The sequence below is a fragment of the Carassius auratus genome, chromosome 6, assembly GCF_003368295.1.
Source record: "Carassius auratus strain Wakin chromosome 6, ASM336829v1, whole genome shotgun sequence".
Classification (NCBI taxonomy): domain Eukaryota; kingdom Metazoa; phylum Chordata; class Actinopteri; order Cypriniformes; family Cyprinidae; genus Carassius; species Carassius auratus.
The window spans coordinates 22,319,017-22,342,557 of record NC_039248.1 but is presented as its reverse complement, the minus strand read 5'-3'; the positions used below and the strand labels follow the sequence as shown (position 1 = coordinate 22,342,557).

Here is a 23,541-nt window from a genome sequence, read left to right as displayed (position 1 = left end):
TGAGGGAGCCCGATGGAGCTAGTGGATTGATGGGTGACAGTGGAGGTGAGGGAGCTAGGAGCTGAGGTGGAGCCGCTGGGTCTACGAAGGAGTCCGGGCCTCGAAGGCTGGAGGCCTTCTCTATTGTCGCCAGCTCTCGCACCTGGTCTGACGGGTTGAGCTACATGTCTGGGGCGATCCTCCACTCAGTCGCTTGGCTTCATGCTGGCTCACTGATCGCAGTTGAAATTAACTCTCAGTCATCAGTCATCAGTAATCAATCAATCAATCAATCAATCAATCAATCAGTCACATATAATTGGACTACAACTACATATATAAAACTGCACACATACAGCAGTACATATATTGCAAATCCATTTCAGTATGTGTATGTGCATATGTGTTATGTATTTAAACAGACAGAAAGGACGATAGGTAATATTCAAGATGGGACTAAAATGGGACTGACGAGATAAACGTTTTTCTTTGAGATCAAGAGCAGAAAGGAGAGGAGGGTAGGAGAATGAACCGATAAGACAGAGAGGAGATGGGACTCTGTCAACACAAAGGAAGTTCTATGTAAAACCTCATCAATCCTAAGCAGGTGCTCACATATACATTTCCTCTGAAGCCTAAATGCATGTGAGATTTCACAGAAAAATCCTCTCTGGTGACTTTTTTGCAAAGCTTTTGCATTTATACCTGAACGTTAACCTGCTCATCCTTTGTACACAGGCACTTGTTTGGGATGTGATGCTTTTGTGCAGAGCTGATGCTGGTGTGTATGTGGGGGAAGGGAGAGAGAAGCTACGGATACCATTTAATGGACAGCCCAGTGAAGGAGCCCCAGAGTGGGTGAGATAATCAGGCCGAGAGTGCATGTAGGAGAAGCACAGATAATTGAGCGTAGGAGAGGGAGAGAGAGAGATGGGAAGGAAAGGTGGGGGTGATTCTGTATAGGAGAATTGACTGGATGCGAGTGATCCTTTGCTATTGCCCATTTGTGGCGGAACATGACATCTCAGAGAGGGTACAGAGCTCAAGGCTAAAGATTAATCTTCACAAGAGGAAGAGTGCATTTTTGCCCCTGGTAGGAGATTTTAGGCCATGAAAAATGCATGTTTTCGTTTGTGTTTAGTGTAGGTAGAAAAAAGCCGACACAGTGCTGGCTCAAACAACTCTGAATACTTTGCCGAGGACAGTTCCGGTGTGTTTATGTGTGCTTAGATGCTAATTTATGCATGTGGAAAATGATGAAAGCAACATTAGTGGCAAAACAACACACACATATGCAGAAACAGAGTCCAAATTTTATTTTATTTTTTTGCCCCACCTGGCAATGAAAGAAAATTTATGCTCATAAATATTGCTTACCGGTCACGATACTGGAATTTGCATTATTGCCTTATTAATATACAGGCCTAGTTTTGCCCTTAATAAAGTTTTTTTTTCTTTGCATATTTGTGACAAACAGAACTAAATCGTCATCACCATAGCAAAAGAAATCATACTTTACCCGAGTTGTGAATGCAAGCTCGTAGTCTGTATTGAATGTGATGCAATAAAACCTGTGTACCGTGAAATAATAGCAGGACACATCTTTATATTGAATTGCCATTGTGGGCTGCACACAAAAATATACATAGAATGCGTCTTACCAGTGTAGTCCAATTTCTTGAACTAATGACTCCTATGAGCTCGTTTTTTGAAAGAAGAAACAGTTCAAAAGGATAAGTTATTGGTTTACGCAATATATGATTTTAGTGCAAGGAAGCACAGACAGATCAACAAAACAAAAAATTTGTTTCTCATATTTTTGTTTTGGTAGCCTAATATGAGGAGCATTTCACATATGTGTTGCCACATGGAGAACGGATGAAAAAAAAAATACCGGCCAACTGGCGTATTGTACAAGTTTGTTTTCCTTTCCCTTCAAAGTCAGTTTTTACTTGCAATTGACATTTACTGAGTGTTAATTTGGAAACCCGCGCTTAACTGAATACTCGGGCACATATCTAGTGAATGATATAATTAATGTGCAATATGTAAATTCATATTTATACATGATACCTGTACAAACCCATCTGTGCAATATGCAAATTTGATATTTTTAACTTGTTTGACATTTCTATTTCTTCACATTCATACTAGCTCTACAGATCTGCCCTGCACATATTCATTTTCTGCTTCACATATCTATATATAGCCACTCTCTACCACTTGCATTTGTATAATCTTGTTCATACTACTCTGTAAATATATTTTTTTCTGTAATCCAGCTGATGTATTTCTATAGTGCAAGCTTTGTTTCCAATTTAAATTTCTTGTATGGGTCAACTCTTTCAGATTCTACAATACACATATATACATTGAAACTAAAATAATTAAGGTGGAGAGTCATTGATTTTACAAGAAATCTTCCAAAGAGTATTTTAAAAATCTGATTAGGGAGTTCATCCATTGGTGCACAAGCATAAAAAAAAAACAAAAAACTACACAGTGAAACACAGCAGAAAGCTTTTCTGTGATGTGATGTACAATTAAACCGATTCACTGTATGCCCCTGAATGCGAGATTAAAGCAAAGCCCATCAGTATGCAGAGCAGGGCACAGTATTGATTTCTGAGCTATTCCAAGGGCTCATGTAAACACAGGATCATTTAGACTGGGGATGTCTTCCACAAAAGCACACATGAGACTCCAGTTGAACCATATTGAATGCAAGCATTATTGCTCTAGCCATGCCTGTTTAGAATCTAGAGGTCAAGAAAGATTTATGACATGCCACGCGCTTATCATCCACAACCAGAAATGGTGGCGTTCTTTTTTTTTATAACACGAAGCAAAATGAAGGTCAGGTAGCACTACATCACGTCTTTACAAGGGGTCTCTCCCTCCGTTGATCTCGCCCTTCCTGATGCAGCATTAATCTGATAAGCGCACCTGAAAGAATCGCTAAACAGGATTATTCCCCGATAGGCCACTATGCCCCATGCGGTCCATTCTGAGAGAGTTCACGGAGAGCCTGGAGACCACAAGCCTGAAGGATTAAACTAATAAAAAAGATGGATATGTGAACAGTGGCTTAACGACAGCAAGGTAAGCAAAAAAATCTTAACTCATTAATATTGAACTTTGGAGTGACAATGTGAATTTTAATATCAAATATAAAAATTACACAATGAGCCTGAAGCACACTTTGCTCTTCATGTGTGACATATTGGGTCCAACCATTTAACTTGATTTTTACCTAGAACACTTCAATGTATGTACATATACATACATATACACACACACACACACACACACACACACACACACACACATATCTGTTGAAAATTTGAGGTCAGTAAAAAAATAAATAAAATAAAATAAAATAAATTATATATATATATATATATATATATATATATATATATATATATATATATATATATATATATATATATATATATATATATATAAATTATATAATTTTATATTATATATATATATTATGCTCACCAAGGCTGCATTTATTTAATAAAAAAATACAATAAAAACAGTATTATTTAGTAATATTATTACAAATTATTTACAAAACTTATTTAGTAAAATAACATTTTTATATGTTTTAAATGTAATTTTAAATGTAATTTTTCTTTGGTGATAATGCTGGACAATTAGTTTTGAAAGAAGGAGTTGCCTCAACATGTCGTCTTTTATAAGTACATTATCAATTCACTATTTTCAACCATTTACCAATGTAATTAAAACATTCTAAAGGGACAGATAAAAATATTAAAACTGACTTATACTCACACTCATGTTATTCGTGTGATGCTGATATATGAGTGCTTTGTGTGGGCCACTTCTGTATGGAAAAGGTCTATGGCAGTGGTTCTCAAACAACCATGTACCACCTCAGAAAATATCTGTATTAAAATACAGTAGTGTAGTAGCATCATCTAGCTATACACAGTTAAAAAATGAGGCAGTTTAATCCTAGTAAGAATATTTATTATTGTCTGCCACTTTAAACATTGTAAATACAGTTTGAACATTAACATCGCACTGTGCTTACATACTGTACAGGTCAATACAAAACTTGATTAAATTAAATGATTAAATTAAAATGTACTGTACCTAAAAGTTATAATAAACCTGTACGTTTTATTTTATTTATTTATTTTTTTACAGTACTTACAGGCATCATCACCTTGCTAACTTTTAAAAATGTTTTAATATTAATTTATATTCAGTTCAGTGTACCACACTTTGAGATTCAGTGTTCTATGTTAAAAAGCAACCTATTTAATAACTCCTTTTATATTCCATTATACACGCAACATGAAGATGAGGTGGTGACTACAACATTTTTTAATGGCTTTAAGTAAAAGTCTAATATAAAGTGTTCTATATAAACCTGGCACTCTATAAAAGACTAAAGTAGATTCTACATGTGTGGGACCTCTTCACAAAAATAGCACATTTCTGCAATGCAGAGATAAAATGGGAGGATAAATGAATTGGGTTTTAGTGCACTTTTTAAGTTAAGAAAAACTCTTAAGGAAGTTTAAGAGTATTAAAGTAAGTAAATAAATAAAATAATGTAGATTAATTTGAGCTCAAGAGCCCTAGATGTATAAATATGACACACTACCTTCTAAAAAGTCAGTAACATTTATTTATTTTAAAGCAATTAATACTTTTATTAAGCAAGGACATGTTAAATTGACAGGCAAAGACATTTGCAGTGTTACAAAAGATTTCTAATCACGGCTGTGCCTTTGAACTTTCCATTCATTAAAAAATTCCTGAAACTAAAAAATGATTAGGTTTTTACAAAAAAATCAGGAAGCACAAGTCTGTTTACCATTGATACTACTATATGTATATGTATATATTTTTTATTTTCTTCCTCGGCACCAAATCAGCATATTAAAAAGATTCCTGAAGAATCATGATCAAAATTCTGTTTTTCTATCACAAGAATAAATTGCATTTTATAATATATAAAACTAGACACTTATTATAAATTGAAATAACATTTCACAATATTAACATTTTTACTGCATTTTTAAACAAATGAAAGCAGCCTTAGCATAAAAGACTTCTTTAAAAACATTTATATCATTTTATTCACCCCAGACTTTTGAATGGTACTGTGTACCATCTTTTAATGCTTTTGAACCTTCAGCTTTTCCATTTTACGCCATTAATTAATTAAATTATTTATTTACTATTAAACAATTTTTTTCTTTATTTGTAAAAATAGGATATTTAATATTTATTTGTTGATTGACTGGATGATTAGCTGGTCAAGCAGGTTAAAAAACTTTGACATCTTGACCTATAAACAGCACAACCACATTTTAATGAAATAATACAGAAACATGAACTATGACATTTCTAAAAAAATAAAAAGTAAATAAATATAGATTAGAAAATGATTATATCCTCACCATTCCACTGCAGACCATATCCGAGGTAAACAACCTAATTATAACCGCATCTCCATTCTAAGCAAGCGCATGTCCATAGGCAATAACTCTCTCTCACGCTGATGTTCATTTTGGTCAAAAAGGCCCTGTGTTTGCAATAATAATCAGTATTCATGCACCATGCATGCTTGGCATATGTTCTCCCATATGCTTGGAATCCACTGCAAGGATTCAGTACACAACGTTGTAACAGTTCACAAGAAAAAAACTGACAACATTATTCCATCAAGTTTGCCAGATTAGTTCACACTGGAGATAAAAAGTGAAAGTTTCATTTGTGATGATGAAAGAACAAAAAAGGCGAGTATCTTGATCTGCTGACAGCAGTAATTGCTTTGTTTTGTAGACAAAAAAATTAGGGACGTGAGTCTCAGAGGAAGAAGAAAAAGCAATGTCAAACTAATGACATCCAGCTAATAACCTCGTTTGTTGATATGGTGAATGAGACACAGTTGGGCAGGATATCAGAGCTCTAGTTATGCTCTTAAACATGATTAAGCTCTGTAACTAAGCTCATTTGGAGGTCTGAAGAATGGGATCAAGAGAAGACAACTGAATGTGGACAAAGTGTCAAATTGAGATCCTCATAAGAGCTCCCTGTGAAAAGATTAATTTGAAAATATTTCACTTTGGATATTTCCTTGCATAATTTCTCTTTTGTAAAAAAGTCATGACATAAAAGCACTAAAGTAAATCTGCCAACCAGGAATAAGCTTATTATTATATACTGCCAGTGCTGGGCAGTAGCTGATTAGAAGTATAGTATAGCAAGTATAGTCAGATAAAAAAAAATAAAAAAATAAAATAAAAAAAAAACCACTGTAACTAAATTACATTATGCTTTAATGTGCTATTTCCTAATCAGATTACAGTTACTTTTTTAGGATTACATTATTACATGCTATTTAACAATGGAAGTAAATTATCCATAATTTACTACTTCTCCCCAATTCTTTTTTTTGTATCTCTCTCCTTTTGAATTCTTAAAAAAAAAAAAAAAACAATCCTACTGGGTGCCACGTCATTTGGCCTACCATTTATCTATGTAAATACATTTGGGGATAAAAAAATCCAGTGATCTTCGCTAATTATTGATCTGGACAAAAGTCTAGACAAAAATATTTTCAACCTGGAACCCTTTAAACATGTAATGTCATTGCTGTTTTCATGTTTGTTCCTTTCACCTCAAATATTCACTTGGAGACCCTTGAGATAAGTTCATTTTTCAGTGTCTTAACAACATATCCACACCATCACTTTAATCACTTTTTTTGTGTTTAATTGTTTTGTTTTGATTTTCAAACTATTTATTCATTTTAATTTTACATTTTTATGATTTCATTAATCATAGCTTGTCATCAACACAACCCCCCCTGCAGTTCCTTCATTAACCCCATTTTGGGGAACCCTGGTGCAATGTTTAATACATTTGTGACCTGTGCTGGCAAAATGAGGCACCATGAGCAAATTCTATTTTTATTTTCACATTCTCCATTAAAAGATCATTTTTGTGTGAATACTTGAAAACTGTAATTCTGTGTATATTTATCGGGATTGTGTGCCATCTGAAGCGAGCAGAGAAAAGGTACTCTTCTCAGAAAACGTACAAATATAGATTATTTAAGATGTTCAAATATTACTGGGATTGCTAGACGAAGGCTTAATGAACTCTTTTTTTTTTTTTTTGCATGAAGCTCAAAATTAGCCTGTGCATATTCCAATTTGCTTTGCCAGCACTGGTCACATTCCATGTTGTTGATAAAGAATGGAATATATTTTCTTTCCTTTTTTCTATTTTATATCAATATGGTACACAATAATTTAAAAGTAATCAAAAGTACTCAGAATGAGTTTTTAAATTACGTTACTAACTACAATTTGAATCATGTAATTTGTAATCAGTAACAGGCTACAATTCTACAATCTACCCAGCACTGCATATATACGGAAACAGGAAATCCGATCATTTAAGGTTGCACTTTCCCTAAACACCAACTTCAGTACAATCCATGTGACAAAACATCAAGGGAGACATAAATCATAAGTTCAGTGCTGTGGCCTGAGCTCTCGATTTTTTTTCTTTTTTTTTAATGAAACACACTCTATTTCACCGAATAAATATTGCATGAATCCCAATAGCACAAATGCTTCATAAATCTCACTTTGTGAGGAAGCTGTCTGAACTATTTGTCAGAAGGACTAACGATAAGAGACAGGTTGGTTTCCAGTGGAATCAAAAGCATGTCTGAATGTAGCTGCTATTTCAGCCGACATGCTTACACAAAAGTATTGGCAGCGTGTTTGGAGAAAAGCGCACACTGCGTGCGAACTAGGGATTGATTTTCACAGTCAATTATAGCCATTTTTAGCGCAGTTGTAAATGTGTAAAGAAAGGCCAAAAATGTTTCAAAATCACACAAAGAAACTATGAGTAGGTATTGACAAGCATCTGTTCAGAAAAGATCTAACATCCCCTCCTGTTTCCATTCTAGCAAATATGAATTGTCTCGCACATACAAAGTAAAGAATGGATTTAACAGCTATTGTGCAATGCTTTAATTTTATTCATATATAGGGGAGAGTGGGGCTAATAGTCAAACCTCTGTTTTTGTATTCACTACAAAAAAGCTATTAGGTCTAAATTAAATTCCTCCGTTATTGTGCAGGTAAAAGGCACAGGCAATAAGTTGTCACAATAGAACCTCCATTCTAACATAGTTTTTTAAGCTTAATTCAATCAATAAAAGAATTATGAGAAACAAACCGGTCGATAAATATTGTAATTAAGAAATGACAACATACAGTACGAAAGTCATGTCACACCTGACATTTACAAGAAAATACCCTTGTCTTGAAATCCAATTCAATTCCCTGCGTGACAACTAGCCTCGGTCTCCTCTTATACATGCTCATATATATTTCTATACATCATTGCGTTTGCATACCGTATGTATTGCTTCTTTCTGAATACACATAATCCAACCCTCCTGTGAAGAGATGTCAAAACATAATTAGCATTTATTAATTCATTAATTTTCGATGTCAAATAAGTAGTGGACCTGTTGCAAGGAATTCAAACTATCCTCTCTCGGCCAAGTCACTCAACTAGGACAGCACAAAATTAACTCGAAATACAATTTGGAAGTTGGAACAAAACAAGAACAGTGGGACGTCGAGACAGTTTATCTCAGCGATTGATACTGCCGCTACTGCAGTGGACCATGAAATTGTCATTTGTTCTGCAAGCGTTGCATCAAATGAAAGTTAAGGGCCACACACTAGCAAAGGTCTAAACTCTGGCAGTGAGAGGACCCCATGGCTAATTACATCCATTCCATATAAATGGTATACCTACTAATACAGAGGCATATCTGTAAAATGGAGTATGAAAATGCATTAAGATCTGTAACGCTGAATGATACTCATTGTGGTTACTAAGAACGGTCATGCAATACAACACATCACACACACATTTTAGTGTGTGCATTGTGTCTGTAAATGTGCTATAGAGAAAGCATTAGGGGAAGTAATGTATCCCATTTGAGGGATTACATTTTCACACTGGCTTTTAAAAGGCATGTCTTAAAAGAATAGTCCAGCCAACCAAAAAAAAAAAAAAAAAAAAATTAACCCTTTATAAACTCTGTTATCGTTTATCCGCAATCATATTAGTCTAAACTTGAATTATTCTATTTTATGGAACCCAAAAGGAGGAATTTTGTTCATTGAACTGGATCAACTTTTGGACTGTTCCACACACAAAGCTATTGCAAGCTTCAGAAGGCTATAATAGCACAATATAGCACAGATGTCTTATGATTAGTGGTCGACAGATATGGATTTTTTGTTGGCAGTACCTAGCATGGTGGCCAATGGCTGTTATGTATGAAACCATACCATTTACTTTTATTAACTATCGTAAATAACACAAGCATAAAAATTACTAAAATATTATTTTACATCATTCTGACTGATGAAAAACAAAAACAAAATTTAGACTAAAAAATAAGCAATATTTAAATAATGATAAGCAATTCCTTGCGATATAGTGCTAACACTATAAGCAACAGTGCACTCTATATTCTGTTATACCTTAAGCCAATAATTATTTTCATGTTTAGTACCAATAACTATTATATTTTAAGATGCTATGCCATTTTGCCTAAATAAAATTAAAAACAAAACAAAACACCATAACATGTAATCAGATGTTTTAAATGCAACAAGTGCATTCAAGCATTATAATGCATTCTAAAAATATATATTAAGAAATGGATATACATTTTGATTGTTAGAGAATAAATTTAACAGTGTTGTTAAAATGTTAAAGTGTTTTTTAAAAATAATTAAGTAAGCATGGATGATGGCAAAGGTAATCTTAATGTAAAAAGAAAATAAAAGAAAATGTACAATTAAATATCCAAAACTAGGGGAAATATACCTAACGACAACCAATGCAATTCCATAAATACATGAATAAATAAGTCATATGTGTTTGAAACAACATGAAGGTGAGTAAATAATGACAGAATTAGAATTTCTGTGTGAACTATCCCTTTAATACACACAGGCCCACACACACACACACACACATACTCCACGCTCTCCCAGAAAGAGAATATCATGGTCTGTGATTTCAGTAAGGAGCACAACAGCGAAAACACAGTGACGCCATAGTGAGAGATGTTCAGAGACGGCGGAGTCAGTCGCTGCTCAGGAGGAGAGAAAATGGCAGACAACAAATAAAAGAGAGAAGTCGAGGAGGCGTATTATCAATATCCCGCCCTTCATGCAGCCCGCACTAAAGCAGAGAATGAGGAAGCCAGAGAGAAGCAGTCAGCGTTTAGGAAAGCCACTCGCCCCAGCGCTACACATGACAGTGCCCACCATAACGCCACAGTGCTCGCTCAGAGGGGTGTCAGTGCTGTACTGTGCAATGCCAAAAGTTAAATAAAAAAATAAAAAATAAATAAAGAAACACAAAGAAATCAAGTGAAAAAATTAGGGCTGTCAATTTAAATAACCTTATTAAAAGTAATGCCCTAAAGTTGATCTCTGTGTTTACCGATGTCTAATTTGCTAATAGGGTTGGGAATCGTTCGAAATTTTCTGGTTCCTGTTCTGTAAAATTCATAAATCTTTAATAATGATACTTTAGGATGGATACAAATCCTTCCGCCTAACGGTTCCGACTCCATTAAAATCATTAAACAACTATTAAAAAAATTGTGGTAAGGAAAAATGCACAATACTCAACTACTCAATGCTCAATAGTGTTTATTACTTGCTGTCAACATAATTTAAAGGTTGGCGTTGTCAGAATTCAACATATATAACAGTAGGATATACAAATATTCAGGTTCCGATCCCAGTTCCATTCAAATGAACTATTATTATGTTTTTGTACTATTTTACCTTCATTGAATGTAGTGTTGCTGGAAGGTAGTAAGCAATGTTGAGTAATGCTAGTCCATCAATCAGCATGTGCTTCAAAGTTGATGTTTTTTACACTACCAATAACATTTTGCTTTTCAAGCAGGAATAAGCTGGTTGGCCAAATAGTCCCATGAGGTTTAAGACACTTGTTCATTTCCCTAAATTAATGAAATATAAACTGTTACACTTATAACCATGTAAGTATACACACACTCCATACAGCCCCTATTTTACAAATAATAATGCAGTCAGGAGATGGTGTGATGCAGTGAGTTGTTTCTTTCCATGTTTTTAAAAATTTAAAATTAATGAAAATAAATATTTTCTATCACTTTGTTTATCACTCTCGAAATGACCTGTACACTAAATAATCTAACCCTCATACTTACATAACAATATGAGTCTATTTATTTAGCTGTCTAAGTTGAAGTCAGTATGTATATTAATGACAATATGGGACAGATAAAATGTAGTTTAGTAGCGGCAGGTTCTGCATGCTGCCATATCATGCACAGTCAGACAAAAACGACGTGCACAGTTATCAAAGGCGCGGGTGCGCGTACAGTCGTGGGAAACATGTTCGGCAGTTAGAGACACGATGCAGCGCAGCAAATCTGTGGAGTGCACGTCATTGGAAACAATGTCCTTCACGGGAAATGCCGAATCATCAGAACACAGAACCGGTCGCAGCAGAACCGTTTTTAGGACCGTGGTTCTGGTTCTTTTCAAAAACACAAAACCGGTTCTGAATAAGAACTGAATAATAACCGGTTCTCGGTTCCCAACCCTATTTACTAACAAATGTTTTATTTTATTTGGATATTTAAATTATTAAACTGATTGATTTTAGAATCAGTCAAGATGATTTTTAGACTGCAAGTCAGTGATTCACTGGAATGAGAACCATCTCTTTTGGAAATGTCAGACTCGAAATGTTAACCACTGAGAATGAGAATGAACCAAAGGTTTGACTCATTTTAACAGCCATAAATGTTAACCAATAACACATACAGGAAATATGTTTAGTTTTATCAACACAAATACTAAAACTAGTTTGTTTTAATGAATAGCATATTTAATTATGCAAAAACATTTTATGTAAATAAATAAATAAATAATTATTGTATTTTGTTTTGTAAATGCAAATTTATATTTAGGTTCTAAATTACATTTTTCGGAGCTGAGTCATGGCAACAAATACTTTCTCAGCAAACATTGATGGGGATGAATTGATGTATAATGCCATTTATTTTATTTAAAAATAACTGATTGACAGCCCTAGAAAACAATAAATAAATAAAGTGACGACACATAAAGCTGAACGCCAGCAGGCATCCTGGCCAATCGAGAGAAGGAGAAATTGCAATGAAGAAGAGGTCATTTTTGGTTAGTGCAGCATTTCGGATCCTTTACTGAGCTGCGTACAGCATGTGACATATACTGACCTGGACTTGAGACAGCACTAGTTGTTGTGGATTCAATAATTGCTACAGGAAAAGAAGAGGAGAGGGAAAAGAGGACATTTATATATTATTAACATAACGAAGACCCAAACGAAGGGAAAAGAGAACAAAAACATGAAAAGACTGGAAAAGAGGGTTTGGAAATTTAGCCTCTGTGGTCAACTGGCAGTAAAAGGGCCCTTTACACCGCAAAATAAATCAAATCCCTGCTGAGCTTGATCATCTTGATCAAAATATAATGTTTAGTCGGGTTTTCTGTTCAAAGGGGTTTTCAACGGAGTCGGTTTCAAATCATATTATGATCGCTGATCTTTGATACTCCAAATTAGAAGCTTCTGAGCATCACTCAATTCAACCGACCGGAATGAAGCTCAGCTCAATTAACACATGGAATTTAATTTGCACCTAGCAGACAGTCATTTAATCATGACGATGTAATATAGTTTTCATATTATTAATAGATATCATACTCTCTCAATTGCCCCAGCTCCCTTTTTGGGAAATGTTAAAAGCAGGACTTTAATGTCAATCCATTTTTAATCTCATATAGGCTCTATATTTTCCAGTGAGTTACTTAACTGATGGTAATTAAAACTTAACTGGGGGGATACTGTACGTCTAGATCTTGGGGAGATAAACTGAAACATGAATGTCTAACACATTTTCTATTTGCTGGTACACATACATAAAACAGTAAAATATAAAAAATGGAAAATGAATCCAACAGCCACAGCTATGGTGGACACTTGCATTAGATACAAAATATTAAACCAAGTGGCATCTGCAAACAAAAGTGGCTGACTTCATTTTTTTCTAAGCCATTACTGGTAACTACCTGGCCTCAAGGTCATCTTCAGTAGATGTATGAATTTATTTCCCCATAAGTTCATTCAAGTGTCCTTGCACAGTAAACACAGGTGAACAAAACACACTAAAGGTTGTTATCATAAATAATGCATAAACCTCAAATAATAATAAATTCTATTGTTAAAATATGCCATTTACCGCAACAATGCACAACATGAATCTTTAAAATACACGTTTTCTATTGAACCAAGAGGTTAGTAAGTCTGTTGCCAAACATGTGAACTTGTAGATCAGAGTTCAGAGTTCACCAAACACACATCGAAAGGTGAAACCCTCTGCTTGTTTGTGTTTCCAGTCTCGCACGTATAAATGGAAGTGAATGAAACAAACTCTAGCGTGATGGGACAGTTCACTCAATCATAAAATTCTGTCATCGCTTACTTGTTGTATGACTTTGTTCTTTCTTCTGCACAATAGAAAATTAGAATGTTGGTAACAAAACAGACTTGACCAATTTAATTTTATATAGAGAAAGGAAACACAAATCACATTTCTCAAAATGTATCTCCTTTTATGCTGCAAAGAAAGCCATACAGGTTTGTAATGACATGAGGGTGAATAAATGACAGAATTTTCATTTTTTGGAACACAAAAGAAGATATTTATCTCTCTCTTTTTCATGCACACAATGAAAGTCATTGGGGTCCAATGTTATTTCTACAGTGTTCTTTAAAATCTATTCTTTTGTATTGTACAGAGGAAAAGAATGCATAAAAGTTTTGGAACAATAAATAAATGATGACAAAAGTTGCATTTTTGAAAGTATCCCTTTATATCACCAGGAAATATCCTACTGTATCTTAATTTTGAACTCATTTTTATCTATTATCTATAATTTAAAACTAACCAAACTTCCTTTTGTCAAATGCTTTATTAAAAAAGGTCTTTCCTCTGTTTTCTTTTAAACAAAATGTAGATGTACTTCTGCCCAACTTCATCAAATTTTATTAACCACATATTACTATGAAAACATACAAGTGGCTGCATGACTGATGCTGGTCTTTTAAAAAAATAAAAAAATAAATAAAGAACTCAGGTCACAATCAAACCATCTGGACATTTGTAAAAAGTATTATCCTTCCCTTTCAAAATCTGTTGTGACAGTAGAGATGAACTGAACAAGAAAATAGTCAGGATCTGTGTTTTTTCTTTTATTGTTCAAATCAACATTTCAGTGACTCCGTACAGTAAGAGTGACTTTGTGATTAAGGGGTGTAATGACCTCAACAGAGGCTTCTCTCTGGTAAGGCCTTTGCTAGATTGAGAGCCCTGGAGTTGAAATCACAGCGCCTAGAGACAGTTCGCATCATTACTGTGCGCAGGTTCAGGGGCAGGGTTGAGACTATGTGTGTGTGTGAAGCCAAAACAATGAGGATGTGTGTTGCAGCTTTCAGCTGGCGTTCATGCTAAGCGCACAGACATGCAACCTGGAGCAATCATCACCACTGACAGCAGCGCACGCTTTGGGAATAAACTGACATTTCTCTGTAAATCAGAGAAAGGGTATAAAAGCAAATTTAGTGAAGGAGGAGAAAACAAAACTAAAAGATTTTTTACAGATTTAATAATAATAATAAAACATTCTCATATTTATTTACAAATGTACATAGATGCATATATTCTTGGTTTGCATAGGTACTTTTGGCCAGTGAAATTTCAGAAATCAAACAAACTTTCACTAGTTTATCTTATTTACTTTACTTAATGTTATATTTTATATATATAACATTATATATATATATATATATATATATATATATATATATATACACACACACACACACACACACACACACACACACACACATATATATATTATTATATATATATAATTTAGATATTAATATATTAATATATTAATATATATTAATATATTATAATTTTTTATTAAATTTCCCCCATCCATAAATGTTATTTTCAGCACATCTCAAATCATAATTTATTCTTTTTTGGAAGTTACATTTGAAATATTTTTGCTATTTAGACAAGAAAATTGAAGGACAGATGGATACTTTTGCTATAAAATGGTTGTCGGCTTCATAGCTAGCATTTTGTGTTTCCTACTGTTCACACAATTGCAATTATTTTATCCATAATTTAAGCATACTTCAAGCAGTATCAAACATTTTTATGTATTGGAAATTGCATTTTTAATTTTTTGCTATTTAGACAAGAAAATGGATGGATATTTTCGTTATGAAATGGTTGTCTTGCTAAGGTTAATTTCATAGCTGATTTTATGTTTCCTACATACTGTACAATTATAATTATGTCATGCTTAATTTAAGCACACCCCTGTTTGTCTCCTTGGTACAGTAAACAAGCACATTAACATTATTTTTTTGAAAATTCATATAAATCAATTTAACACATATTTAAATGGTTTATGATTACGCTATATATTTATTTTCTTAGAATATAGATTTATGTTGAATTTTTCATGGTTTTATTGACTCCACACATAAACAACATACACGAAAGTGGACAAAAATATGCTTCCAGGATGGTTTAATTGTGACCTTCATACAATAATGAGAAAAGCTCAGCAAAAATCTGCTAGGTATAATAAAAAATCAACTCAACAAAAAAACTAAAAAGATACAACCTGTAATTGGAGGAAGACCAATACGTTCAGGCAAAAATAAATAAAATCAAGAACTTAATTATTTCTGTAAAAATTCATAAATCTTTAGTAATGATACTTTAGGATGGATACAAATCCTTGGCTTCCTTTCAGAGTTTTTATTTATAAACAATTATGTTTCTCATTCTCACCAAATTTGGCCTACATTGCAATTTTAGTTGAGAATCTAAATTCTGCTAAAACTATGGTTCTTCTGAAACAAAGATCATGCTACTCATCATAGTCATAGTTTTTCGATGATCTTCATGCAGCTCTAAGAAGGTTTCTTCTCCCTCGGTTAATATCAGATGACCACCACAATGTGATTTGTGCAATTTATTTCCATGTGGAGCTCTCAGTCTTTATATTACAGTATTGCATGACGTGTAATATTCAGGTACTGTATAGAGCAGTAGCCTGCATTGCATCCATGTAAAAGCAGATTGATGTGTACACTGCAGGACCTCTGTTCTCACTTGCAAGAAAACAAAAATCATCATGGTGGGAGGAATTGCATTTCATTTTATAATAACTTTTTCCCATTTTGTCTTTCCAAAGAAATTAACATCCATCTTCTATACAATTCACAGAGACTTAAATTGCCAAGATTCGAGTGGAGTGCTATCTGATGTGCATTGTTAGACCACTCTGAGACTGAGAATTAAACAACGAAACTACGAGCTGTGCTTGAATTCATTTATTTTACGCCAACCTCTTAACGATGGATTTTAAAACTTGAAGGTCAAAATGAATTATTTGAAGGGGCTAATTTTCTCTAATCTTCAGAAGCATAATGCACAGTACTGATGAAGAAAAACAATGCTGCATCCTTGAACGGCTAAACCTTCTATCTTTCATGCATGGTCAGAGGCATCGCAAGGATTGCTTATATCTCCAGGCGGTTTTAACCGCTGTCTCCATTAATGACTGGACAGGAGGTGTTTTATAGCCAAAACAGACTCTTTGCATCACAAACACCTTATTTTTCAAGGACCTGCTCGCTGCACATTCAATGCACAAATGGCGAGGCAGCACCCTTTAAGATGTCAAAATGATGACTGTTGTAATACAAGATAAAAGTCAATGAGAAAGATAAATGTCAGTCCATCTGTTCGGCTGTCCTTTTCAGTGCTGGACTGAATTTGATTAGAGCTTCAAAACCACTGCAAATGAAGACAACAAAATGCAACCTCAACAAGAAAATGCATTATAATAACAATCTCTCATGTAGCATGCGCATCAAAAGAACAGAAATGAAATGGGTTAATGTAATAGCATTCACAATCTCAGGCTCAGATGGCACGGCACGTCCACAGACCACTTGGACTGTCTGATGCATAAGCACAAAAAGCTGGAAAGCACTTTTTCAGTCTGGCAAGCTCTAATCTGATTGGCTGGTTTTATGCCGCTTTTGGGACTAAGGGCACAAAGTCGAGTTTACACAGCTGATACAATAAGCGCTTTTCAGTAAGATCAAATCACCAGATTTGCAGAAGTTTTCAAAGTCACTGGCATCAAATTTGAAAGATATTCCAGAGTTTTGTTTGAGGCACTTACAAGCAAGTAAACTTGATATCCACGAATATAACTGTACTGTATTTAGGCTTGTCTGTGAAATAAACATTGCTTATTATATTTAGCTAGGCTGATTGCATCAATAACATCCATTTATAGATTAAAACATTTTTTTTTTTTTTTAGCTATTATGAAGACTGACACAAACAGTGTTGAACGCCGAAGGAAACAGAACATGGTTAGTCTCTTTAAATGCCAGTCGTACATCTTTATTGGCTGTTCTCCAGATTAGTTGCAATGTAAACCAGAATTTACATTGCTATACAAGACAACATTTTTTTAAAATCTGGAAGTCTGTTTGAATAGCGTTTGGAAAAACTGGAAAATCATAGTGCATGTACCAGCCAATCAGATTCATAATCCATGTGCACTTAACACAGCACTTTAATGTATCAGCATAAATTGTGCACAGTCTGTATTTGACAGTTCTTTACAGTGCAAGTAGAGTTGCTTGGGGGGAAGGCAACCCGATATATGATTGATGGAGAAATAAGAATAGGATCAGGAGGGCTGGCTGAACGGCAAGATGAATGCATGAGTTTCCCAGCCTGAAGAAAAACTATATTCATGAGAATAAATTGACATCATATCTTCTGTTCTAGTTCACCTTCCATTTCATCCCTTCTTATATGCTTCCATCCCCTGACTCAGACAGGGTCACAGTATGGTAACCACGACAACAACATCCGGCACAACTCAGTAAGAGCGGTAAAGAAAAACCAGGACAAGAAGAAAAGGCAAGATATGAAAAGATGACACTGAGGTTATGATTGATAGGCATAACAAATGAACAAGGCTTCCATTAGCTGGTGCCTGCAGAAGATGTGGAGGCTTTATCAAGGGAGGCTGAAAGCTTCTTCGGGCTATGAGTGTTTCTAGTCTGTTTTAGTCATACTCCAATGACAGGTTGGAGGAGATTATTCGGCAAAGCCTACACTGTGCTATAAGCAAAAATAAGGGGGGAAGATAGCTTGGATTACAGAGCAGACAAAATCTGCCAATTAAGGACAACAAATTCTTTGCTCCTCAGCATTGAGCCTTACAGTCAGGACAGCAAAATGTAGAAGAAAGAGTTGCAGAAAATCTCAGACAGGAAAACACGCAATATACTGAAAACAGCAGGTTCACAATGCACTTTGGTACAATGTGCGAGATACATTTATCCCCTCACACATACAAACTTATGCTATGCAAGACATAAAAAGAGATAGGGTCTTAACACATTTAGATTTAACAGTTTCTATATAGAAATATATTGCAATTAGCAATATGCATAACGTGAAAATCCTCACATGCACACTTAGAGCAATAATCTGAAAACAAAGCAAAGGTAACATCAAATTCAAAGATAAGATAATAATGGACAAGTTGGCCCCCTTTACACTTGGAGTTTACATCAGAGGTTGCATTAACCAAAACATTTCCATCGCTCACTGAATTTGTAAAACACGGATAATTCAAAATGCTCGCAAATTAAAATAAGCCATTTGGTCTATTGCGTTTGGCTGCTTTAGAAACATTCCCACAGTAAAGGATGCTAATAGGGATTAGAAGTGAAGAAAAGGGTGGAAAATAAAGTTTTAAAGCGCCCACGCGAAGAAAAAAAAAACAGACCGGGAGAGAGACGAGAGTGAGGATTTGAGGAGAGAAATGAGAGTGTAGTGCAGTGGAACAATTCATGAGATATTGTTCATTAAATTGGGTGACCAGATCCTAAAACCACAGTGTAAAACAGAAATAAAAAAGACAGCAAACCACAACGCAGGTGCCTGGTAAGCCAAAAATGAGCTTTTGCCACTGAAGTTCTTGAGATAAGATATTGTTATATTAAAAACAACCCCAAACAACTGTCCCTAACCATATTTGAATGTGGTTTCAATGATCCGATCACAATGTGCTCTGTGGTTTAATGCTATCTGATTGCGATCCGATCACTGAAAATGCACCTTAATGTCATGTGCAAACAGGGCCAAAAGTCCAATCAAATGTAATGACAGTGAGTAATGGAGAAAGAGCCACGTAAATGTCAAGTCACTCTGATTTGTACCACATGTGCAACACATCCCCTATTTTTTTCTACATTTTTCTCAACATTAAAAGGACTTTAAAAAACATCCATTTGTTAAATTTATCACCTTTGCCAAATGCCTGCATATTTTCGTCTTCAAAAGGAGCCTGTTCAGTGAACTGGTGTTCACAGACAATGGTCAGGAAGGTTTTAGAAATTAAACAAAGGAAACACACTAACTGCCGGACATTCGTTACCTCACAAAACTGTTTGTCACGTTTGGAAATGGGTGCTCGCTGAAGAAAATATATCAAATGAAATACAGTACAGCTACAATATTGTGACAGCATTGTATGATCCTGAGGAATTTGTGGTTGTTTTTCAAGTTACACAATCATTTACTAGTAGTGCTAAATTCATTCTTGAGAGTTCATATCTTTCACACTAATGAATTCCCATTGAGGCATTGAGGAAAACAAAGACTGACTGAGAGTGTTGCTTTGACATGCATTTTTTATTTTTATCTGAATCTGTCTTTGACTATTGCAACCAAGGCCATTAGTTATATTTAGGTCATTTGGCAATTGGTAAGGCTTAAATAATGCACTTTTAAACATCTGGTTCGATCTCTGAGTGTATCTAACTGTAACGTCATTAGCAAGAGTGCATGCCAACGCCAACGTTTCACTTTAAAGTGCACTTTTTCTTAATGAAACTTTAATCTCTTAAGCATAACGTCAGTTAACATTTTAATTCTGCTGTTAAAAAATAAATTCATGCGAAGCATAAAACAATGAGGAATAAAATATTAGATCCAATGAGGACCTAATGGAGTTTAGACTCATGCGCCAGCTCTCTTTTAGTGGTAATACTGGGCCAGTGTGGATAACAACATTAACCCCCCATTTTGAGGGTTCATTTTGGGCATAGCTTACCAAAAATTTGAAAATTCTGTCAATATTTACCAATCCTCATATTGTTCAAAATATTTTTCTTCAGTGGAGCACAAAAGAAGACATTCTAAAGCACATTAAGGCGTTTTGTACAAAGAAAGTTAGTGGGGTCCAAAACAACATTGGATCCAACACTAGAGTTGGACGCTTTTACAAAATATCTTGTGTTCCACAGAATAAAGAAAAATGCATACAAGTTTGAAACGACATGAGATGAATAAATGATGACCAAATTCTTGGTTTTGTGTTTTAATAAAAAAAAATACAATAATTAAACTTTTGTCCAAAAACACTGAATCTTGACATTCAAGTATAGAATAATGGCTTTTCCCCCCGCTTACATTCAACCTTTCCACAGAAGACCTTTAATGGAAGCTCATGCCATTAAACAGCATTTCACTATGCTAAATAGCCTTTGTAGACGCCAAAAGCACTCAATCACCTTGATGTTGGCGGACGTACAGTACAATAAATGACCCAGGTTGGTTCCATAAGGGGAAAGTACTTAATTCTGCGTCTACCGCATTTGGCCAGGGATACTGTATGTCTGGGATGAAGAGTCAACAAAACAAATGTGTGTGAATAATCCAAGAAACACTTTCAATCAATACAAGGTATAAAATATGAGAGCGGAAATCATATGCGGGCTAAAAATAGAGCGAAATGATAGGTTTCTCCATGTTGAGGAGAAAATCAAACACTGCAATTTGATTAGTACTCCACACCTTGTCTCTGAGGTTGAGGTCCTCCATTAAATATTAATGTGTCCCTGAATCCACCTTTGCTTCATCAATACTTATTGACCAATATTATAACAGCAATTTAGTCCCAGGCAACAATGACCAGCATTTGCATTCGCAGTCTCTACAGATGTAGAGATGTGTGTGTTGTGGAGGAATTGCTTGCCATTTCTCATTAGGAGCACAGTAGGGTAGGTTTCCTTTTCATTAGCGATGAGGAAAATAAGAGGTACGGAGGAACTCTGGTGGGAGGAGAAGATGCAGCTTTCTGGTCTATTCTGGGTTTCTCGCATCACAGACTGTCGGTCTTCAGTAGAACGTGAAAGATACTGGAATTTTTTCATCTCAGCTGGGCCTTTGATATGCTTCATTTATAAGCAGGGGACTCAACTTTTCCATCTGCCACTTATAAGACTATCACTATTTTGTTGTTGATGTGTTTTTTTTTTTCCCGTTGTTGTCATTTGTTTATCTTGTTGGCCCACTTACTTTTATTATTGACTGAGCGGCCAGTGAATCAGAAAAACACTAAACACTTCAAACAGACTGCTCAAAGAAATTGCATCTCATTTTAAGAGCTCTTTGAAAATGCTTCACAGAAAACTTCAGGCTCCAAAACAATGACCTATTTGAGTAACATCTTCTCTCATTTCCTCTGCAACATATGCATCGAAGATGGGGGAAAACACTGCGTTTTCTCCGAGGAGCTCTGTGACGACTGTAAAAGCATATGGGAAAAAGCAACTACTGTACCAGCCCAACACAAGTTAGCCAGGGAAGAGTAATGCTTGTTACTTACGAATCAGAGGCACACTGGCGTTGGCTGTTCCCAACCTGTTGACGGCCACACAGGTGTAGTTGCCATAGCGATCCTGTGTCATGTTCTTGACTGTGAGAACTGATCTGGAGCTGAGGTTCTTGATGTCTATTCCTTGGCCCATGTTAATCCTGAAAATAGGATCATGAGTTGACATGACACGTCAAGCAGTGACACCTGCTGCAGTGTGGCATGCTGTAAATCCATACATCAAAAAGAATTTTTTAGCAGCACTTCTCATTTATACATGCAGAGAGGCTACATGGAATACTACTACTTTTAAAAAATTAATTTGGTCACACTATTGACGTAAACTGGAAAAAATGATTGAAAGGTGCAAAACTGAATATTTTTCAAATGTCTGAATATTTTTTTTTTTTTAAGTACAGCAAAGACTTTTACATGGTTACAAAAGATTTATCAAAAATTGTGAAAAAAATATTTCAATGTCTTCACAAAATCTTCGACATCAATAATAATAATAAAAAAAATGTTTCCTGAGCACCAAATAAACATATTTGTATGATATTTGAAGGATCATGTGACACTTAAAACTGGAGTAATTGCTGCTGAAAAGTCAGTCACTGATTTCTTTCTTCATCTTAGAATGGTACAAGCTGTTTTAGACATATATTAATGTTTCTTACACCAAAAGATGGCAGGTAGATATATGGCAGCATGTGAGTTATGAAGGGAAATGTAAAAAATTACAGTTGTCCCTGGTCCTGAGGGAATAACCAAAGGGGAAATCAGAAGCAGAAAAATTTGCACATGGCTTGTAGCTTTGTCAAGGTCAAAAGTTCAGCTGCAGTTGCTCTCAAGTCCTGACTTGGGTCATTCGTGTTACTCTCACAGGTGAAGCAATGTGCTGACCTTTTGTCCCCTAACTCTCAAGTAGCTTGTCTCCTGCTGACATTTGCTTAAATACGAAAAAAAACTTTTCTTAAAACAAAACAAAACCACTGCTACCATTGTATGAGAGTGTTATAGGCCATTATACATAAAATATTTCCATAATCTATTCAGAATCACCTTGCTTATACATTATAACATTCTGTTCAGCCTCTGTTATTATTAGCAAGCAACTAGAAAACAGAACAATGGTTTTGAAAGTCACAATTTAACAAGTGCTTTCCATTGCAAAAGTATCTAATTTGGAAACCCAGCTAGCTTTAGATTTTCATATAATTGATATATGTTTAGCTCAAGAAATACATAATTATATTTTTTCATGACTATTTTCTTTTTTAAAAACAAAACTTGTTCATGATTCTTTATCATTCCTGCTGGTTTCTGTTTCACTATTGTTCCCTGCTGTTAGTTCAGCATTGAGTCGGCACATTCAGACAAATACAGTAAAACAGACAGTTTAGCAACAATGCCCAATGTAAAGCCTTAGATTAAGCAGAGTACAGACCCAATGCCAATAAGCCTCCTTTGCAATTTGAATAAATTGAGTGAAGCCTATAATTACAATTAGCACAGTGTGAACTGCTGATTCAGATCGTATTCAGCAAGAGTGGGTAAATGATGGGTAATGCAGTAATTTGGTATTTAAATTCAAGAACCACCACTTGAGTCAATGCTGACTGGT

General features: G+C 34.9%; 1 protein-coding gene across 2 annotated transcripts in view; it reads right to left on the bottom strand.

Annotated features, from left to right (window-relative positions):
- The window catches only part of negr1 (neuronal growth regulator 1), a 105,022-nt gene that overhangs the window by 20,774 nt on the left and 60,707 nt on the right, over positions 1-23,541 (bottom strand). The window contains exons 6-7 of one of the 2 annotated variants that reach the window (XM_026265641.1): positions 21,930-22,078; positions 12,347-12,388 (exon numbers count right to left, since the gene is read on the bottom strand). In XM_026265641.1, the coding sequence (XP_026121426.1) occupies positions 12,347-12,388; positions 21,930-22,078 (191 nt within the window). The remainder of the gene's footprint in view (positions 1-12,346; positions 12,389-21,929; positions 22,079-23,541) is intronic. The other variant, XM_026265642.1, reaches the window with a different exon arrangement.